The sequence below is a fragment of the Onychomys torridus genome, chromosome 4, assembly GCF_903995425.1.
Source record: "Onychomys torridus chromosome 4, mOncTor1.1, whole genome shotgun sequence".
NCBI lineage: Eukaryota > Metazoa > Chordata > Mammalia > Rodentia > Cricetidae > Onychomys > Onychomys torridus.
Window position 1 is genome coordinate 95,679,554 of NC_050446.1, and position 21,574 is coordinate 95,701,127.

Below are 21,574 nucleotides of genomic sequence, written 5' to 3' on the forward strand. Positions count from 1 at the left end.
TAATCCCAGCACTTGGGAGGGGCAGAGGCAGGAGGATCTCTGTGAGTTCCAGGACAGCCTGGTCTGGTCTACAAAGTGAGTTCCAGGACAGCCAGGACTATTACATAGAGAAACCTGTCTCAAAAAACCAAACCAAAAAAAAAAAAAAAAAAAAAAAAAGAAAGAAGGAAGGAAGAAGGGAATGAGGGATAATTCAACTCTGACACTAAGCTTCATAAGCAGGTTTTTTGTTTTCAGTGAAGAGCTGGGAAAAGATGAATTTGGCTCTTTTATTTCAAGAAGTTCCCAGTGGGGGTGGTGAGATGGTTCATGGGTAAGGGCACTTGCTGCCAAGCCTGACAACCAGAGTTTGAGCTCTACACCCCACACGGTGGAACAAAAGAACCAACTCGGGGGCTGGAGAGACGGCTCAGCGGTTAAGAGCACCGACTGCTCTTCCACAGGTCCTGAGTTCAATTCCCAGCAACCACATGGTGGCTCACAACCATCTGTAATGAGATCTGGCGCCCTCTTCTGGCCTGCAGGGATACATGCAGGCAGGACATTGTATACATAATAAATAAACCTTAAAAAAAAAAAAAAAAAAAGAACCAACTCCTGCAAGTTATCCTTTGACCTTGACATGCCTGCTATGGCACACACATGCCTTCCCCCAACTCATAAAATAAATAATAAAAAGAGTTATCAGACGGTATGTGCCCTCAAAGCTTGCTCTCTCCAGGATCACATGGTCTTTCTTACAATGCAGGTTGTTTTCAATGGCAAATTTATAGATTCAAATTGTATCACGTGGCAGCCATAAGCCCAACTGGATCTAGGATGTCAATACACCACAAGTTAACTGCCTTGGTAAACAGAAACTCCGTGACTGGCACCAATGGAGTGAGGAGAGATGAGTCAGGATCTATGCTGCTTAGCTTTTTGTCAACTTGACAGAGCTAGGGTCAAATGGGAAGAGGGAACCTCAACTAAGAAAATGTTTCTATCAGATTGGCCTGTAGGAAAGTCTGTGGGGCATTTTCTTGATCAATGATCGATGTGAGAAGGCCCAGCTCACATTGGCACTACCACCTCAGGGCGGGTGGCACGAGGAGGTATAAGAAGGGTATCTAAGGGATGGAGAGATGGCTCAGTGCTTAAGAGCATTTGTTGCTTTTGCAGAGGACCTGGGTTCTGTTCTCAGTGTCCACATGGTGGCTCACAACCATCTGTGACTCCAGTTCCAGAGGCCTGACCCCTCTTCTGACCTTTACAGGTACCAGGTACACATAAGGTACACCTACATACATGCAGGCAAACACTCACAATATAAATAAGTCTAAGTAAATAAAAGCAAGGTAGCTGAATGTGAACCCAGAGAACAAGCCAATAATCAGCACTCCTCCATGGTCTCTGCTTCAGTTCCTGCCTCGAGTTCCACCCTGACTCCCTTCATGATATAAGATGAAATAAACCCTTTCTCCTCAGGTTCCTTTTGGCCATGGTGTTTATGAAAATGGAAAGCAATCTAGGGCAGGATCATATCACAGCTTATACAAGAAAACAGATGGAGCCTCCAATATGATCAAGAAAATTCTATTTTGCTAGCTGAAGTTGTTTTTAAAGATTGTATTTAGTAATTTTGTGTGCACTGCTGTTTTGTCTGCATTCTTGTCTGTCTGAGGGTGTCGGATCCTCTGGAACGGGAGTTATAGACAGTTATGAGCTGCCATGTGAGTGCTGGGAATTGAACCCGGGTCGTCTGGAAGACTCTGGAAGAGAGTCAGTGCTCTCAACCCCCTGAGCCATCTCTCCAGCCCCAAAAGCTGAAGTTCTAAAAGCCAAATGGCCATGTAGTCTCTACTGACAACCCTGCGTTTTTCAGCTTGGGTCAATGTCCCTTGGTTCCCAAGCCTCCATATTTAGTTCCTAACTATCCATGTGTATGAATGTGAATGTGTGTACATACATGTTTTTACGTATGTGTGAGTGCACATGTATGTGTATGTGTGTTTTGAGGCCAGAAGACAACCTCGGGTGTCCCTCTGTAGGCACCATTAGTGTCTCCACTTTTTTTTCTTTTTGAGACAGTTTCCTTCACTGGCTTGGAACTGGCCAAGTAGGCTGGCTGGCTTAAAGCCCCAGGATGTGTATCTGCCTGCCTTGTGCTGGGCCTGTAGGTATGCCACCAGAGCTGGCACAGTCTTAAGATTTATTATTTTTTTAATTAAAAATTATGTTGCCAGGCAGTAGTAGCTCACACCTTTAATCCCAGCACTTGGGAGGCAGAAGCAGGTGGATCTCTGAATTCAAGGCCATCCTTGTCTACAGAGTGAGCTCCAGGACAGCCAGGTCTACACAGAGAAACCGTCTTGGAAAAAAAATTATGTGTATGTGTGCCTGCTTATATGTATATCCACCATGTGCATGGAATAGCTTGAGGAGGCCAGAAGGGGAGAGGCCATGGAACTGGAGTTAAAGGAAGTTGTGAGAAGCCTGATGTAGGTCCTGGGAATTGAACCTGGGTCTTATGCAAGAGCAGCTGCTGCTCTTCAGCACTGATCCATTTCTCCAGCCCCCTTATTTCATTTTTAAGTTGTGTGTGTGTGTCTGTGTACTGGTTATATGCAGGAGTGCTGGTGCCCACTGAGGCCAAAAGAGGAGTTACAGGCAGCTGTGAGCCATCCTTCATGGATGCTGGCAACTGACTAGATCCTCTGCAAGAGCAGTTGGTTTTATGAGACAGGGTTTCTCTGTGTAGCTTTTGCTGTCCTGAAACTTGCTCTGTAGACCAGGCTGGCCTTGAACTTACAGAGATCTACCTGGCTCTGCCTCCCGAGTGCCGGGATTAAAGGCGTGCGCTGCCACCAGGCTAGCTCTGTGTTTTAAAATATAGGTTGTTCTGGGGATCAAATTCAGGTCCTTGTACCTACTACACAAGCACTTTACTCATTGACCTATCTTCCCAACTCCCCCCGCCCCCTCTCCCTCATTTCTGGTGCGGAGGCAAGATCACAGGACTCTGTGTTTGCTAGGCAAGCGCTCTGTCACTGAGTTAAATTCCCAACTTCCTAACTTTTAAATTTATTTTTCTTTGTCTTTATTTGTGTGTATTCGTGTATGTGCATCTGTGTTTAAAGGTGCAGATGTGTTTCAGTGCCCATAGAGGCCGGAAGTACACATTAGATTGCCTGGAGCTGGAGTTACAGGTGACTGTGAATCACTTGATGTGGTTGTTGCAAAAGAAGCTCAGGTCCTCTGCAAGAAGAGCAAGCACTCTTACCTGCTGAACCATCTCTCCTCCCTGCATTGTAATTCGGTATTTTCTCATATTCTACAAATTATAGGTATGGAGGTAAAGCTAGAGACATACACAGTACTTCCCGTACCTGCAGATGCCTGTGCGTGGGCATCAGTGTGGCGTTGGCAGACTTTAGTTAAGAATTCACTCACTTGCCGCAAGGAAAGGGCATTATGTAGTGTTTCCAGGGGGTAGATGGTAGGTACCATGGAGCACCCTTCAAATCCTGTTGGAAAAGAGATGAACAGAGTCAGTGTTATTCCCACCAGATAGACTCCAATTGGCCAAGGAAGGATGGAGAGTCCCTGAGAGCCATCAGGAAAGTCCGTGGCTTTTGGAGTATGGGCTATCCAAGATTTCCAGGAGAAGGGACTCTTTAGAGGCAACCCTTCAGGAAGTCTATTATGTCATCTCCAATTTCCCTAAAATGTCCACCTGTTAGGCCTCCAGGTAGTCAATCCCCTTCACCTATGGAGAGTACACAGTGTCCATGTCTAACAAGAGCACTGACGCTGCTCTTGTACTTTCTAGGGGGAATGAAACGGATCAAGAGGCAAGGGGTTGAAATTGTAGCTCTAACATGAGGCAGCAGGTCATGGAGCTCGGAAGGAACAGCAGATTTCAGGTATCATGAAGAAAAAACAAAACAGATTAAGGAGAAGGGCATGGAATCCAAGGAGGGTTCATGCACATTCCGGATGTGGGCAGAAGGGCTAGAATACTTGGATGCGAACTGGAGAGCATGCAATACATGAAGCTCAGCTGAGGAAAACCACATGCGTCAACAGGGAGGGGGGTGGAAGTTCTTTCTTGGTCATTTCCATCACATCAAAGCTTTTTCCTTATGCTCTATCTGTAACATCCTGGGCTCGCTAGGTTTTCTCTAGTCCACCAAGAAAACGAGACACCCCTAGCCCCTGAAAAAAATACCCTATAAGACAGGTCTACAAGTCTCGGTAGGTAAACATCAATGAACAACCCTATTCCTGGGACTATTAATGGGAAAAAATGCTCCCACTGATGGATCAAGAACACGTCCTAAGCACTGTCTCAGTCCTCAGCTGTTCCAGTGCTTTTCTCCTCAAAGGAACTAAGAACAGGGAGGGAGCAGCACCTACAAGAGACTGAGCCTCTTCTTCACCAATGAGTAAGGGTCCTAGCTCAAAAGTACCATACCTGGTCATCCACCAACCTCCAGCTTTGTCTGTCTTGATGCTTAGCTGATGCCCCCATGCCTTGGTTTCCCCTTATAATCTAGTGGCAGGAGGGCGTGGGGTCTCTAGCTCATCAGAGTGGTTAGAAAAATGTTTGGATTTGAAGATGATGGTAGTAGAAGATTAGAGAGATAGGAACACGTTAACAAAATAAATAAAACAAAACACCAGATTCCGGGGTAAGAGATTATGCCTAGGCTGAACAGAATGGGTGACATTAGGGGGAAGTAAGAAAGGAGACTAGAAGGAGGGATGAGCAGCCAACGCTACAGCTACCAGGCAGCCTGGCCCCAATCCCAGTCAAGCAACTAATGCAAGTCCCATAACCTCAGGACCCGATAGGCTCTCCAGCCAGAAGTGCGGTAAGCAAAGCAATCAGTCCCAGGCGGGGTAGTGGCAGCAGCCAGCCTGTGGCAGGGGGTACCGTAGAGGCACTCGGGGTCATCCTGGCCTGAGCGCAGCCAGTTCCGGAAGAGGCGCAGGTGGTAGGCGCACTGGTGCAGGTGGTGTGCCAGCGTGGCATCCAAGGAGACTGGCCAGCCCCTTGGGCAGTCAGAGGACAGAGTGCGCAGCAACCGGACCACAGGGTGCTGGTCATCCAGCAGCTCTGGACGGGACAGAGGGACCACGGTAGGAAGGAAGCACAGATAAAGAAAGAGAGGAGGGAGAGACAATGAGGGCAATGACTGCCACAGCATTACTGGGTATGGGGGCCACTGAGACCCGAGGTAAGCTAAGGAAGAAGGAGAGATGGTCAGAGTGACTGGCCATCCCTTGCCTGGAAGAAGAGTACCAGCACCACACAGCGAGCCTCAGAGAAGCCATTAATGAGACCTTAGGCCCTCCCCTTCCGCCCAGAGCACAATTCGGTCAGTGCCTGAGGAGCAGTAATAGCATTCCGGATACGGGTGAGCTGCTCACTCTGCAGCTGGGAGCCTTGACTAGATAGAGCTCAACATCTCTGATCTATCTTAGCTAAACCCTAGGGCCCACTTTCTCCGACAAATGGGTTGATGACATTGGGACAGAGATGAAGAGATTCAGAGTCACTCAGAGAAGAAGGTCAAAACGATAGTAGATGTCAAGAGAATTCCAAAACTGAAAACATTCCAGGGGGTAAGGCCCGCTGCGATGCAGGTTCTAAGATAGCCACAGACAGGGCTGGTGCCAGGTGGCTGGCACAAAACACTGGCAGGAGACCATGAGTAGGTAGTGCAGTGCAGGTAAAAAATCAGACCCTCCTCTTTACAATACATCCATGACTGACTGACTTTACCTTACTCTTGTACAAATAAAGACTGTAGTCGCAGAACATGGGGGTGAGGTGGGGGTGGTGATGCATCTCTCACTGGGGCCAAAGGTTAGACAATTTTATGTTTTCTTTCCGCAGACGGTCAGGCTAACCACTCTCTGTTCAGCTGGTATGTGGAAGAGTTTAATTTGGAGACCCTTACTGTTTCAGCCACCTGGCACATTCTGTGGGTGCCTGGGATTCAGCAGCAAAATGGTTGCAGGCATCGAAAGGCATGTGATGAGGGGCACAAGAGGAGCGGCAGTGTAAGGTCTTGGAGGACATACATGGGGATGAAGACTGACGTGAGGATGAGCAAGGGCTTGATACAGGAAGACAGGAGGCTCAAAGCGGTGAAGATGACTGCGCAGAACTCCCAGATCAGAACCGGCTCACTTGCTGATCCCAAGAGACCACAGCTTCCAAAGAGCTTGGTTTTTACTTCTTCCTAGACTAGCAGAGTGAGGCCTGGCTGTACCAATGGTCACACAGCTGTGTGGGGGCAACAGAACACCAAGAGCCTGACAGATCCATTGGGCAGTCTGACATTCTGGATGAGGATGAACCACTGTCTTTTTCCCACTAGATTGATTTGCTTTGGTGAGTTCAGCATAAAGTTTAGTGATGTACTACACCCATGTGCTGGTTGTAGTCACAGGATATGATAGCTCATCAGGAATATGATAGCAGAGACATGCTAGGGGCTGCTCTTCCATCAAAGTATGGAGACAGCATTGCCTTGTCTCTTTTCCAAAGCCAGGTCCGGTTTTGGGGGCTTTGTTTGTTTTTTTTTCAGCTGCTGTGTCAAAGCCAGACATCATGCAAAGAGATGGCGATGTTGGGTAGTAGGCTGGCACACTGTTAGGAAGACTCTGCCATAAGCAACTGTAGACAGAACAACTGCTCTGTAATTGCTGAGTCAGCAAAGCAAGACCTTGGCCGTAGGGTAGAGCGCTCATGTTGTGTTAAGGGCTAAATGCCATCAAGATGATCTTCTTTGTCAAATACAATAGTTCCAAATTCCTCCTTATAACAGGTAGATCCCAGGTCCTGGCTTTGTAAGCATATTAACCTCCTAGTTCAAACCCAAGAGAAACAAGGAAGCTAGAAGAACCCTGGGCAAATGTGCAAGGGGTCAGAGCCCCTGTGTTGTTCTCCTGCACTCTACCTGACTCGTCCAGGTCTTCCTTCCTTTCCTCCTTACGGCAAAATTAATTCTTGTTTCTTCAGCTGCTGAGTCTGCCAACCAAGGCTTCAGAGAACTGGAGAAATAGGTTTGAGGATTTGCTTTATGAACGTGGGTTTTTCTCTTATGGCACCCAAGAAACTAGGAGATATGGGATTTAGCTCTTATTTTGCGGGCCCAAACTCCTGGTACTATATCATAGACTAAGTCCAAGTCCCAGGCTTGGGGTTTGGGCATCAAGTTCTCCTCTATGACCACTGTGACATGTGAGACTGTATGAGTTAGCACAGATATGTCACTATGGGTGTGGACTTTGGCCATAAGCAGAAAAAAGAAACTGGAGGTGGAGATGTACTGAATGAACGAACACAGGGTGGTCAACCTAGAGAGAGATTTCAGCAGTGTCTAGAGGCTACGCATTACCTGACCTGTTAAATCGAACACCTGCCACTGGTGAGGCAGCTGATGGGGGGGTCAGGAAAGCAGAATCATTTTACCTTCCTCTGAGAGTCTCAGCTCTTGAATAGAAGAAAATCATATCTAACAAAACTGGATTTACTTGGGGGATAAGATACAACACAGGGAAAAAAAAAACTAAAATAAAAGTTCAATAGGGAGTACGTCTTAAATTCCCTTGCCATATCCCACAAAGAGGCCATAACCTTTCAGGGTGCAGTGTACACGGACTTAGCTCTTCTATATTCTCAAAATACTGCGAAGTATTCCTAAGTTCTCCCAGACTCCCATCTCTTCCCTTCAGTTCCAGCTTCCCTGAAACGGTGTTTTCACAAGTATACCTGGCCTCAGGGAAAGTGGCCTAGCTCAGTGGCAGAGCAAATAGTCCACACAAACACCAGGGTTCAATTTCCAGCGCTGACCACTCAGCCAAAGAGAAAAAAGGAAAAAGAAAAAGAAAGAAAGAAACTTCAAGGTACAGTCCTTTCTCCTTACCTAACACCCCCATTCTTATTTCCCCCCTTTATCCCAAAGCAGTCTGGGCTCCTGTTTTCTAGGCTCAGGCATTAGGTTAGTAAAACATGAAGCAGATGTCAGGAATACAAGAGCCACACAAAGTACACAAATGGCAGGGGACAGGAATATGGAACGGAGGTCCTATGTCCAGACCAGAGCCCCAACAGTAACTGTACCCTTGGTCCGAAAGAAGAGCACACCCTGCATCCACCCCATCAAGAGCTGGAGATCTACATAAACTGAGACAGCAGGGAGAGAACGAGCCCTGGCTAGGTGATGCTATTCTCGGCTAAGGAGGAGAACTTAGTATGCTGTCCACAGCCTGGCGGTCATGTGATAGGAAAGGGGGAGTTGTGACTGATGCTTTGGTGGTGATGCTGACAAAGTAATGGAATGGTGATGATGGTGATGATGGACATCAGACCCTGGGTTGCCACAGGTCAGCCTATCCAGGCTACAGCCGAGGCTACGGCTGTCACGAGGGAATGTCCCAGGAGGGGCACTTAGTGAGGGGCTCATCCAGAGAAAGCAGGGTGTCACCATGGTGGAAGGAGAGGCAAAGTCAGTGTCGGCACTCAGGGTTAAGTGTCTGCAGATGACATGAGGAGGAGGGATGACACTGAGTCAGAAGCAAACGTACCGTTAGTCGGATGCTTTGCAAACGACACAGAAAATCGTTTTACGGCCGGGACAAACAAGAGCTCTGGGGAGAAAAGACATCATGGGGATTACACCCACCCCTGTGCCCGCCCTCGGCTTTGGAACCTGCCCACTGTGTGCTCGGCTCTTTACCGTGTGTGTGATCTGGTCCCGTCCCCGACCCTTGGGTCCTGCCTACAACCTTCGTTCACTTCCTCCGCTATCATCTCTGTACTGGTGCCACCTCTACCACAGCGTGGTCCCACAAAGCAACCCTGACTTCACCACCATGTGCTCTTCCTAGCCATTCGGAAATAGAGTCTGTATAGAAACCTCCTTCCCATCCCCCAGGACCTGTCCATCACATCTTTTCACCTTAGCTGATCGACCTCCACATCCCTGACCCTGATTTCCTGGAACTTAACCAAGACTCCACTGCATTCCTCCTGACCATGGAGCATCCTCTCGGTCCTCACCCTACAGGCCAGAATGCAGGAAAGAGTACAAACTGATGCAGCCAGGCTGTGTGTGGGAGATTATGAAGGGATAAGCATAAATAAGTAGTATTTGTATGGTGAGAGGGAATGCAAATGGAGGAGTGGAAGGGGCCCTGGCTCCTTCTCCTGTCTATTGTCCACGAAGAAAGCTTGGTATAAGGCCACCACCAATGCCATCTTAAGCATGAATAGTTCTGGAGCTGTATGCTTGCTGGGAGACAAGTTTTGTGTTTTTTTTTTTTTTGTTGTTGTTGTTCTTTTTTTTTTAAAGAGAGAGAGAGTGTGGCCCCCCAAAACCCACCCACATACCATCTCGGTGCTTTAGACTGGCAGGCGGGAGCTTTTTGCCATGGCTGCGGGCGTAGTCCTGAAGATTCGGAGCGCTGGAGGAGCCACCCAGCACTGTGGTGCTGAACAGCCCTGTGCACTGTGAGCCTGCAAGGCCGGGAGCACATTAGTAGCCACGCAAAGCTGCATACAGAACACCCAACTGTACAGTACAACATTAAGACACACACAGCCATTCAGTACCACCACAATGCAGCTACGCCAAGTGACCACAAAGAGTGTCCACTACTGTCCATAGCCACACCAGGCAAGCAAAGTAGCAACTCTCCAGGAGATCTACATGGCAGAGACAAAAGGCCACTACAAAAATGGTGTTAGTCTTATTAGGTATTCAATCGACTGAGGTGGACTGTACTTCCCAGGTAGCTCTCAGAAGTACTACAAGAATAGGTTAAGTCTTCCTACACTTTTTACAACTACATTACTGTGTATAGGAGGAGGGGAGAATGCATGCCATGGCATGCATGTGGAGGTCAGGGGACAGCTTGCAGTACTCAGGCCCCTCCTTCCACTGTGAAGGTCCCAGGGATTAAACTCAAGTCATTAAGTCTAGCAGCAAGTGAGTGCCTTTCCTGCTGAACCACCTCACTAGAGCATGCTCCCCTAAACCTCATCAGGTCCTCTACTATGGACAGAGGATTTGAGAAACCTAGAAATCTAGCCCTTTAGAGGTTTGAAAGGGAAAAGCTTTCAGTGAAACTAGAGACTGGGTTTGGGTACTTGGCTGGCACACAATTCTATGTTCTTCATCCAACATCCTATCCTTCAGGGCTTTTTTCACTTACAAGTTTGAGCCTTGTACTTTTAAAGCTGAAAGGGACTCAGAGACCACCTAGTTTAACTTTTTCATTTTACATAATAGGTGAAGAAACAGATCCAAAAGGAGTTTCCTTTGCTCAAGGTCACAGTACAGGAGCTAAGGAGGACCAGGATCTAGGTTTCCTTCCTCCAGGGACTAACTGTGTTTGGTTAGAAGAGAAGGATTTTTTTCACAGAGAAAAAGCATAGATTCTGAAATCAAGATGGACACAAATCAGAAGACGTCTGAAAAGTAAGTTGCTTATAACGTAGGGCATGCCAATCATGTGCTAAGCCAGAAAGCAGGAAACAGCAAAAACTGTCTTGCTTTTCCTGCTCTGGAAAGTTTATGTCTTGCAATCCCTGTCATCAAAGAAAGCAAAAAGAAGTGCCAGTGTGAGGAGAAAATGAAACTTGAAGAGCCTCTGTAAAGGGGAGGTCAGGTCAGAAACCATCCCCAGGGTGGTCTAGACTAGGGTTGGACTCCCCAGTCCTCTTTTTACAGCCTCGAGGACAGAGTAACCAGGAAGTTATAAGACTGACATTCTTGAGTTAAGCATGGTGGCGCACGCCTTTAATCCCAGCACTTGGAAGGCAGAAGCAGGTGGATCTTTGTGAGTTTGAAGCTAGCCTGGTCTATGTAGTGAGTTCCAGGGCAACCAGGGCTACAAAACAAAACAAAACAAAACAAAAAACAAAAAGAAAAACAAAACCAAAAAACCAAAAACAAGACTGACATTCCATCATAACCAAGACTCTGGGTTTGGCAGGGGAAGTCATATTCATATTCAGACTAGAGAAGAGGGTAGTTTCCCTTGAGCTACAGAGAAGACCAGGGTCCCAGTATTTCAGGGCTACCAGAAAAATCAGAAAGCTCAGGTGAGCAATGGTTTCTACCCTGGAATTTGGGACCTCTGTAATGCAGCAACTTCTCCCAACTTCCATGCTCACTCAGGCTTGAGAACGAAGTACCACAGAGCGACACACTGCAAAAGATGTCTGCTTTCCTTCAGAGAAAGCTGAAGGGAGCTGGCTCCATCCTAGACCACACCAAGCTCTGTCCTACATTTACTTTCTCTACTGAGTACTTTTCTAGTATAATCATGCCAGGCCTACTCTGCTCAGCCCTCAGATATCTCAGAGGGCAGTCTCTATCTTACCATCTGTCACTAGTTCTGTGTATCCCTCACTCTGCTTTATTCTGTTTGGTCGGTTTTCAGATAGAAGCCTCCTTATGTTGTCCATGCTAGCTAGCTTCCAATCCCTGGGTTTTAGGGATCCTCCCACCTCATCCCCCGCAAGCGCTTTGGACTATAGCCACATGCCACTGCACCATATACCCAGTTTCCTATGCCTTTTCTTTCTTTCTTCTTCTTTTTTTTTTTTTTTTTTTGTTTTTTCGAGACAGGGTTTCTCTGTATAGTTTTGGTGCCTGTCCTGGATCTCGCTCTGTAGCCCAGGCTGGCCTCGAACTCACAGAGATCCACCTGGCTCTGCCTCCCCGAGTGCTGGGACCAAAGGTGTGTACCACCACCGCCCGGCTTGTTTTGTTTTTTTAAGACAGAGTCTCACTGTGTAGGCTTGGATGGCCTGGAACTCACTATGTAGATCAGGATGGCTTGGATCTCACAGAGCTCTCTCTGTTTCTGCTCCCCACCCCTGACCTCTGGAGTGCTAGGATTAAAAATGTACTTATTCTTTTTCTTTCTTCTTTTTTTTTTCCTTTTTTGAGACAGGGTTTCTCTCTGTCTATGTCTTATTCTTGAGAAGACTCCCACTTACACACCTGTCTACTTCCTAACCTATCTGAAATCTGTTTTGTTTTTTTTTTTGCTGGGTCTTGCTGTTTCTTGGCCTTTGGGGGTTCCTGGGGCCAGAAGTCCACTTTGCTGACCTAGAGCTGCCATTTAATCCTCATGCCCCCCACAACCAACTTATTCAGGATTCTAGGAGGCAGTCTACTTCCATAAAATTAGCTTGGAAAACTATCAAAACATTTCTCTTCTTTACTAGTTCAAACATTAACCATTTGGGGACCAAGAAATTAAGCAGCAAGGACAAAAGTAACAGAAAAAAATGAGAGGGTTTACATTGAGAGAAGAGGGCTAGATTTTTTAAAAAAGAGCCAGGAGAACCAGTTCAGAACCCACACAGTCATCTCTGACCTCCACTTAGTTACACGGTTCACATGGCATTGGGTTCAGAGGCAGTCCTTGATAATACCATACCCTCTGAGGCTTGGTGCTTCCTCTAGTCTGTGTCCTTAGGAAAGGGTGAGTGATGTTCTCCACCCCTTTCCAGGGCTCAAAAACAAAAAACAAACAAACAAAAAAAATCAAGAGACATTCCCTCAATGTTCCAAGAGAAGCCTCTGCCACCTCACCTGTCTCAGATTTGTGTCCCTCAAGCTTCCGGAAGGAAAGGAAACAGTTACGGGGTTAGGAAAGCAGGGTATGAAAACCAGGTTTCAGAGGAAGGTGTGGCACAAGGTTTCATATGACAATATGACAAGTGGGGTCACAAGTACCTCTAGTTTTACCTGTATAACTCAAGTACCTGTCACTGATAACTCTGAAGGGTCAAAGCCTCCAAGGTCCCTTAAAGTCTGGGCTAGACTGGAGGGACAGATGAGGAATGAGAAGGAAAACCAGGAAAATACCCGTCAGCTAGGGAAATGGGGTTGGTGGGAAAATGAAAAGGCAAACACTTTCCTGGGATGAAAACAATCACCCAGAGCCGTGTGCACACCTAATTCCAGCTCCTTCCACTTCTATTTTCCCACATCTGACAGTGCCACTGACTGGAAGGTCTCAGCTCCCGCAATGAAGATTTCCCACAATAAGACTCTGGATAACAGCAGACACCCTTTCCAACAACGGGTGGGGGGGGGGGGGGGGGGGGGGGGGGAGCTGGCAGACCTACCGAGGCCGCTCTGCTTCATCTCGGTTGGTGGCCGTGAAGATGAAAATAGCCGGTAGCCACCAGGTCTCGAAGATGAAGTTTCAGACAGCACCTGTAGAAAAAGGACTCTATATGAAGAAGCCCCTTGTCATCTCAAAGTATAAACCCAGGTTCCAAATTCTGGCCCCTACAAAGCCGAGCAGTACCGAAAAGGTTAGATGAGCCAAAAGAGGTTTATGGTGAAAGAGGAATAAAAAGAGAACAGAGTGCACGCTGCAGCGGTGAACTGTCCAGGGCGCCCATCTATGTTAGAAGGCCCTTTAACTGCCCAAACACTGGTCCTCACAGCCTCACACCCACCCCAGATCTGACGAATCATGACCCAACTATCCGTCATCCTCAGCAGAGCAGGCTCTTCAGTCTTACCTGCTCCTTCCTAGGATTCAGAAAGCCAATCCCATGATTCAGCCACAAATAAAGTATGGCCTGCCCTCTCTCTTTTCCAGGAACAGCTGGGGTGAATGCAGCTATCCTCGGCTTCTTATTTAAGCCAAGAAGCCCTCCCCTCTAATTGTTTTACATGAAACTGATTTCCCCCCAAAATACCCATGAGGGCCAATCACACAACCCCCAACATACATATATCCCACCTAGAAAATGAGCAGTTTCCCTAGATCCCAAAAGCAAAAACAGAAGGTAGGAAAGGAAGGCAAGGCAGGAAGAGACACCTGTGTGCAGGAAGCCAGGTGAGTGGTGGACACAGCCCGGGGCTGTAGGCTGATGGCTGGGGAAAGCCTGGGGAGGTCTCCTGACCTCCTGCGGCGCCGTCCCCTCAAGGGGATCAGGTCCAGGTTCCCCGTGCACTGCATGTTCATGACCTGCAATCAGACCGGGTGGGAAGCCGGTCAAGGCTCCCTTAGCCCCCAAGCTCCCAAAGTCCCAGTGCCCATAGGACAGAGCCAGTTAGAGGGCTGGAGAGGATGGCCAGCTAGGGCACAGCTGCTACTAAGGCCATATGTTCTACAATCTAAGACAGTTCAAAAATATGAGATGGCAAGAGAAGGACGAGGGATGAGATGTCATTGACTAGGACAAGATGTCCAGTCTTGGCCTACAGAGCAAGGAGAGGAAGCGTTAATAACAGAAGGCTGTGTGACCAAGGAGCCGGCTGAGGGACACATCCTGGGTAGTCATCACCCTGAAAGAGCCAGAATCTAAATGATACCAATGACAAAAGGAAGGAATGTGATTACAACAGGAATTATAAATAGGTCTGGTGGCTCAGGCCTGTGACCCCAGCTACTCGGGAGGATAAGGCAAGATCAGTTCAAAGTCTACGTGTGTTGCAGAGTGAGTTCAGAACCAGCCTTGGTAACTCAGAAAAACCCAGTCTCAAAATTAAAAATAATAGAAAGGGTTGGGGATAGAGCTCAGTGGTAGAACATTTGTCTGGAATGTGTGAGGCTCTGGGTTCAATCCCCAATACCACAAAGAAAAAAGTGACCATACCCAAGGAAGCATCCAGAAAGAAGACAATCCCAGCAAGCCTGAGAGAGGATGTCACAGAGCTCTCCTTTGTTTTTGTCCCCTGTGCTGACATAAGATGACAGAGGGACAGCCCAGGACAGACAATGACATACCATCCAGTCCATCGGCTCTCCTGCACAAGGGTGACAGTGTGTACAGAGTGCTGGGCACCAAGTTCTACCTGCACCTCAAGAGAAACTAAGGCGCATCTCTCCTAAAGAAACTGCATGTTCAAACCAGGAGGTGGTGGCGCACGCCTGTAATCCCAGCACTCGGGAGGCAAAACCAGGCAGATCTCTGTGGGTTCAAGGCCAGCCTGGGCTACCAAGTGAGTTCCAGGAAAGGCGCAAAGCTACACAGAGAAACCCTGTCTCGAAAAACAAAACAAAACAAAAGAAACTGCATGTTCAAAACAGCAATTCCCCCTAAAACAACCAGGAAGCAAAGGGTAAGTCTGAATAGAGACTGTAGTTTATTTTCTTGGCCTTCTCCAAAATCTGAAATGTAAATCTCTGTATTAACCTATGAAAGCTTATAACAGAATCTTTGGAGATATCTCTAAAAGAAAAACCAAGTCCTGTGAGACAGAGACCTGTAGAGAGCCAGGTGAACAGATCCATGAGTCCAGAGCAGTATTCAAATCAGGTAAAGTCTCTGAGACAGGGATAAGTCATGGCATCGAAAGGAATGTCATGGAGGAAATTAAAGTATCACTGGGCCAAAGAGGAAAATTGTGTTACCAAGAAAGACAAAACCAAACCTGGGGACAGTAAGTAGATGCAGTGATAAATCAACACAAGTTCTGTCCTCTAGATTAGAAAACCAGAAGGAAGATTTGGGGAAAATTCTAAAAATAGCAAAACACAGACCCAGGCAGATAAACCTCCTCATTAGGAGAGACACATAGAATTCTAGATGATCAATCATCCTTCTGGTATGACAGTGTAGACAACCCTAATGGCATTCAGGTGCCAGGAATCTGCTCATGTCTGAACAATCAGAAGGAGAGGACCTGGCCTCTAACATCAACTGCACTGTTACTGTAGTTCCTTTTTAATGCATCTATAAGACTCGAGGCTTAGAAGCTACCTGGACAAGGTCACACAGCTTCTGGGACTCAAACGGTGATGTCAGCCCAGAGTTCAGCTGTCTCTACTTTATCTTAAAATCCTTTTCTCTTAGGTAACCCGCTCACTGGCAAGTCCTTAACATCACAAGTAGCAAGCAGCTTAAAGAAGCTCTAGTGGGGGCCAGCTGTGAAAGGAATATTAGGTAAACATAGAACCACTGCAAGGGGATTGTTTCAGGTCACAGGAAGAGTCAGAGAAAACATGGATATTTCCCTAAGAGTACCTGTACCCCATCATCGTCTTGCCTCTCATTACCTCCATGGAGCCAGCTTTTCGATTCCGAATGAGGGGTGATCTCCTTGGGAGGCCAGTGCCCTCAACAGGCTGGGGTGAGGTCTGCAATGCTCGGTCTGGTTCATCTGCTGCCTTCCCCGGGCATAGGTTCTCTATGCTGCCTTGATCGGCTTTCATCTCCTCGTTCTGCTTGATAACAGACAAATGGAGAGACATTAATGATTTCCATTTTCCTAATATCCAACTCCTCAGCCTTCTGAACCACCCTGGATTACTTCCCAGTATCTCCCCACCTGGTCCCCTGGTCCTAGAGTCCCAAATCGCAGCCCTCTGACCCACCTCAGAAGAGGCTGGACGGAATCCACAGCCAGCTGGGGCGCTGCCTTCTTCGACACCTTTCACCCCAGGGCTGAAATGCAGCTCCACATGGAACCGCTCCTCTGACAAGGGGTCCTAGAGGGTATCACCGGATGAAGGGTAATTGGGAGAATCTGAATGTGGTGACAGAACGCAAAGGAGCGAGCAACGGAGAGAAACTCAAAAGGACACAACCACCTAGGAAAGCCAGGACTGAGGTTTCAGGGTCATGCCCTCAGCCTGAGGCTCATCTCTTACAGGAGCTCACGCCTCACCTTGAGTTCTATAACCTTCCCTTCCCTCTCTCCCAGTAACAGCTTGGCTATGGTACATACAGCAGAACTTTAAAGATGTCTTTGCTAAGACTGATGTAGAGGCATGTGTGTGCATGCATATGTTGTACACACACACACACTCTCACACAAACACACTTACACAAACACGCATGCACACACTTGAGTTGCAGATATTAGCAGAAACAAGACTCATAAAACCTTGTCCCAAATTCCACAGTTGTGTTGTAGGTTATCTCTCTGGCTTGACACCACCCCAGAACACAGGTTCCATTCCAGTGGGATCTTTCTAGGTGCTCTGTGCCATACTGTGCCTACACACTGCATCTAGCTGGATTCTATAAACTCTTTTTTTTTGGGGGGGGGTTGTTTTTTGTTTTTGTTTTTTTTTTTTTTGGTTTTTCGAGACAGGGTTTCTCTGTGTAGCTTTGCACCTTTCCTGGAACTCGCTCTGGAAACCAGGCTGGCCTCGAACTCACAGAGATCCGCCTGCCTCTGCCTCCTGAGTGCTGGGATTACAGGCGTGTGCCACCACCGCTCGGCTCAAACTCTTTTTTTTTTAAGATGAAAAACAAACTTACTGAGGACACTGCAAAGAGAGCAGTAGATATGGCAGCCAAAGAAAAACTACTGCCCAGCGTCTACAAAAATCTAAGATAAGGAAGTGTTTGTAGGCCAGTGGGACATCTCAGCAGGTAAAGGTGTTTGCCACTAACTCCCACGGCTTGAGTCGGATCCCCAGGAGCCACACAGTGAAGAAGAGAGTCAACTCCTTCAGGTAATTCTCTGATCTCTATACATGTACAGTACACGCCTGCACACACCTGCACGCCACATGTATACACACAAACACACACACACACTAAATGTTTAAAAATACAAGCTAAGCTGCTTTTGACTGGAGGTAGGAAGAAGGAGGACCCTTTCTCATCCCACCCGGCTGGCTCCTCACCCGAGTGTTGTCCTCATAGAGCATGATAACAATCTGGGTCATGTAGTTGAGCTCTGAGATGGCACTAAGATAAGCCAAAGCTCGCTGCCATTGTGCATCCTGGGTCTCCTACCAAACACAAACAAAGGTAAGCCAGTGCCCAGGGACAAGTAAGAGGAGTGGGCAGGGGCCCGAGGAGAAGGGCAAATGTTCCCGGGAAAAACAGCCCGGGAAGGACAGCTGAAGACTGCAAGGGGAAAAGCGCTCACAGGTCCAAGGAAGAAGAAGGGTGCTTACATCCAGAAGCCCCCCATAACGGAAGACACTGAGTAGGGAGTGAACGTGACTCTCACTGGTAAAGTAGAGACGTGTCCGAACATGGCGGCCTGGAGAGAGCACCCCACGGGAGTACCTGATGTAAAAGTTAAATCAGACTCGCAGTCAGATAATCCTCTTCCCAGCCTTCTGAAAACTCCTCCTCACCCGAAGACTTCGATCTTCTCCATCCCAGACCCTTTCTCTTCCTGGCCCCCACCTGTCTCAGCCTCCATTCCCCTAGGGCTCCCAACATGCCCTCCCTCCCTCCAGCTCCCCTCCCAGCCCTCCCTCACAGGGGATGCAGCTTGTTGACAGACTCATCCTCGTGGGTTCTCTGCAAGTCAAGCAGGATTTTCCGCAGGAGTGGAAGACAGAAGCCCACAGCAATTTCCATTTTCTCCTCTCGACTGATCCCATACTCCTAAGGGTCACAGGCCAGGAAGACAAGCTCAATTAGTCTTGTCCCATATCTGTTTCCCTCAGGTCTGGCATTTCTTTCCTGTCCATCACATCCCCTCCAAAAGTCTCCTCAGTTAGTCTTGATACCCAGACTAGTCCTGGGAACTGCAGAAACTCAATTCCTTCTCCAAGCATCCTTTCTAGCTTCCTTCCTTCCTCCCTCTCATTATTTCCTCCGCACTGGATCCATTACATGAGACACACCTGGGGGATGACCACATCGGCCAGAGCTTTTGAAAGATGTAGCAACTCGGCTGTGCCTTGAAGTCCCAGACTTCCATTGTGTTGTACATCGTACTTGACACAGTCGTAGATATCAGGGATCTTACTGATGTCATACCGCCCGCTCTTTTGTCGAAAGTCACGCTCCAGTTTGCTCCAACGCTGCAGCATTAGCTCTAGAGTCTCACTGTGGTAGAGTTGCAGGTCTGAGAAGAAGGCAGACAGTCAAAGGGGGCAGATTTGACTACCAACGAAAGACCCCGACAACTCTGGAGTAGAACCGAGGGATCAGGAGTTCCTGAGCAATGCATCCATGTCTGAGACTTCAGAGGGCAGACAGTAGTACTCACACCCACCTACAGAGCTGGGGTCCTGCATCCGCTCCCGAATCTGGTGGGTAAGGTTTTCAATCAGGGCGAACACCTGATCACAGACTTTCACAGGATTCTGGATTTTAGACATGGAGTTGAGCAGAGAAGCACTACCAGTGGGAGCCAGCTGTAAGGAAGAGTTCAGAAAAGAGAATAGGCTCAGGCCAATTGCCCAGGCCCTGGCTTACTACCAAGAAACTGGCTGCAATACAGATCTGCCTGCTGGCTCACTTCTGAGGGTTCTTAGGTTCTGGGGCATCCTGGCAGTTTGGGCCTTCAGACTGCTCAACAGTCATCCATGAGAGGCCCGTCTTAATAGTTTCAGAGTCCAGAGAAATGGAAGTGCTCACACTTTGCTTGGGGACTGTAAAATACACCCAGAAAAGGATGGAGAACAAAGAATAAATTTCTTACAGTCTCTGTGGAATGTTCTGATGACAAGTAGAGAGGACTATCTCCCACTGACTTACAGTACCAATGTTACTTCTAACTCGGTTCCAGCTCAAGGTCTTTGGGTTTTTCATTTGTTTGGTTTGTTTTTTAGATAAAGTCTTACTGTGTAGCCCTGGCTGGCCTGGAACTCGCTCTGTAGACCAGGCTGGCCGCGAACTCAGAGATCCACCTTACTTCTGCTTCCTGAGTACTGGGATTTAAGGTGTGCGTCACCATGCCCAACTTCCAAATCAAGCCTTTAAGACAGTTACCATCAGGGGTTGGGGATTTAGCTCAGTGGTAGAGCGCTTGCCTAGCAAGCACAAGGCCCTGGGTTCGATCCTCACTTCCAAAAATAAAGCAGTCAGGAGCACTTACTGCTTTTGCAGAGGGCCAAGAGTCTGGTTCCCAGCACCCATGTTGGGTGACTCACAGCTACTTAGAACTCCAGTTACAAAAGACCTAACACCCTCTTCTGGATTCCACAGGCACCTAGACTCAAGTGCACAAGCCCACATACAGATACACATGCATATATACACTTAAAAATAAAAAATGCTGGGCAGTGGTGGCACACGCATTTAATCCCAGCACTTGGGGAGGCAGAGACGGGTGAATCTCTGTGAGTTTGAGGGCAGCCTGATCTACAAATCAAGTTCCAAGACAGCCAGGGCTACACAGAGAAACCCTGTCTCAAAAAACAAATAAACAAACAAATAATAAAATATTAAAAGAAAAAAGAAATGGGGAAGAATAAATGTAGGTGGAATAAAGAGTTCAGCTAAGACCTCAGAAGTTTCATCCTCACTAGCAAAAGGAGGCATAAAGGAAGGGTGAGCCACCCTAGACTTTTTGTTTGACAGTGAACAACACTAGCTGGGAAAATAAGGGAACAAGTCTGCCCCTTAGCAAGTCACTCAAGAACCTATCAGAGGGACCAGAGAATGGCTCTGCTTTTAAGAGTGAGACTGAGCAGTGCAGTGGTGGCACATGCCTGTAATCCCAGCACAGGAGGCAGAGGCAGGCGGATCTCTGTGAATTCCAGGCCAGCCTGGTCTACAGAGTGAGTTCCAAGAAAGGCACAAAGCTACACAGAGAAACCCTGTCTCGAAAAACCAAAAAAAAAAAAAACAAAAACAAAAAAAAAGTGCATAAGCCACACAGCATATGATACCTTTAGCAGGGCCTAAGGCACAATCAAACACATTAATATTAGTACAACAAAATGTATGACATTTACATTGAGTGAGATAAATAAGCATCCTAAATAGTCTTGTGATAGGCCTGCCAAATGAACCCTGATGCCAAACTTATAAAAATCTTTTTAATCTTTGAATTTGTGGGTAATGAAAACTGTGGACATGAACTTACACCAAAGGGTTGCTGTCAGGATTAAACAAAATACTGTAGATAAAAATCCTAAAACAGTGCCTGGCATCTAGGAGGTACTATCGGTTGGAATTTAGGACTCAGGATGCAGGCTGGTTGGGGCAGAGAGGAGGCGTGTGTTACCTGGTCATAGTCCTCGGGGCCAAAGGGTGCATCCTGCTGCAGTATGTGGTGCAGCCGTGCCTTCACGCGGTGCTGGCAGCTGCTCAGAGAGTCACTGTCGCTGTCCAGCAGCCCATTCATGTTGGCACTCTTCACCATTTGCACCAAAATGGGTGTGAGCTCCCCTTCTAGAGCCAGGAGGCCCTGGTAGGAAAGCACAAGGTCTGCTGGCCTCCTTCCCTGGTGGACAGCCCTAGCCTGCCCAGTCCCAGACACGGGATGGAGAGAGCGCCTGAAGAGGCCGACTGAAAGAGGCCGACTCCAACCACGCCTAGCTCCTTTTCAGCAGCACGAGGTGGAGATGGAGACACAAACTTCTCTGAAGCAGCATACCAGCTCTTGAACACGCCCCACCTAGTCCTCCCAACTCTGTGTCTCTACCTAACGGAAGCTGGGGCAGTAGAGGAACTAGCGGGTTTACCTTTGCAAAGGCGGCAGCAGTCATCTGGACGCGCCCCTCGTCCGAGGCGTAGATCTTGAGGTCATGACGGAAAGTGCTGTGGAGACGGAGCAGCCCGCAGCCAGGGAAGCCGGCATAGTCACCTGAGGCACAGGGCGATTCCAAGCATAGACTGTTACAAGCCACGTGGGGGAACAAATATAACTGTCCCTTTAGTGTCCTC

The 21,574-nt window shown here is 47.8% G+C and overlaps 1 protein-coding gene across 16 annotated transcripts in view; it reads right to left on the reverse strand.

Annotated features, from left to right (window-relative positions):
- The window catches only part of Ppip5k1 (diphosphoinositol pentakisphosphate kinase 1), a 44,796-nt gene that overhangs the window by 10,123 nt on the left and 13,099 nt on the right, over nucleotides 1-21,574 (reverse strand). For 6 of the 16 annotated variants that reach the window (XM_036183490.1, XM_036183491.1, XM_036183492.1 and 3 more), the window contains 15 exons: nucleotides 21,373-21,494; nucleotides 20,913-21,095; nucleotides 18,954-19,095; nucleotides 18,580-18,803; nucleotides 18,210-18,337; nucleotides 17,896-18,010; nucleotides 17,620-17,727; nucleotides 16,357-16,470; nucleotides 16,039-16,203; nucleotides 13,855-14,004; nucleotides 13,148-13,238; nucleotides 9,389-9,514; nucleotides 8,584-8,646; nucleotides 4,919-5,101; nucleotides 3,369-3,506 (listed from right to left, as the gene is read on the reverse strand). In XM_036183490.1, the coding sequence (XP_036039383.1) occupies nucleotides 3,369-3,506; nucleotides 4,919-5,101; nucleotides 8,584-8,646; nucleotides 9,389-9,514; nucleotides 13,148-13,238; nucleotides 13,855-14,004; nucleotides 16,039-16,203; nucleotides 16,357-16,470; nucleotides 17,620-17,727; nucleotides 17,896-18,010; nucleotides 18,210-18,337; nucleotides 18,580-18,803; nucleotides 18,954-19,095; nucleotides 20,913-21,095; nucleotides 21,373-21,494 (2,052 nt within the window). The remainder of the gene's footprint in view (nucleotides 1-3,368; nucleotides 3,507-4,918; nucleotides 5,102-8,583; nucleotides 8,647-9,388; nucleotides 9,515-13,147; nucleotides 13,239-13,854; nucleotides 14,005-16,038; nucleotides 16,204-16,356; nucleotides 16,471-17,619; nucleotides 17,728-17,895; nucleotides 18,011-18,209; nucleotides 18,338-18,579; nucleotides 18,804-18,953; nucleotides 19,096-20,912; nucleotides 21,096-21,372; nucleotides 21,495-21,574) is intronic. The other 10 variants (XM_036183499.1, XM_036183498.1, XM_036183496.1 and 7 more) reach the window with 9 other exon arrangements.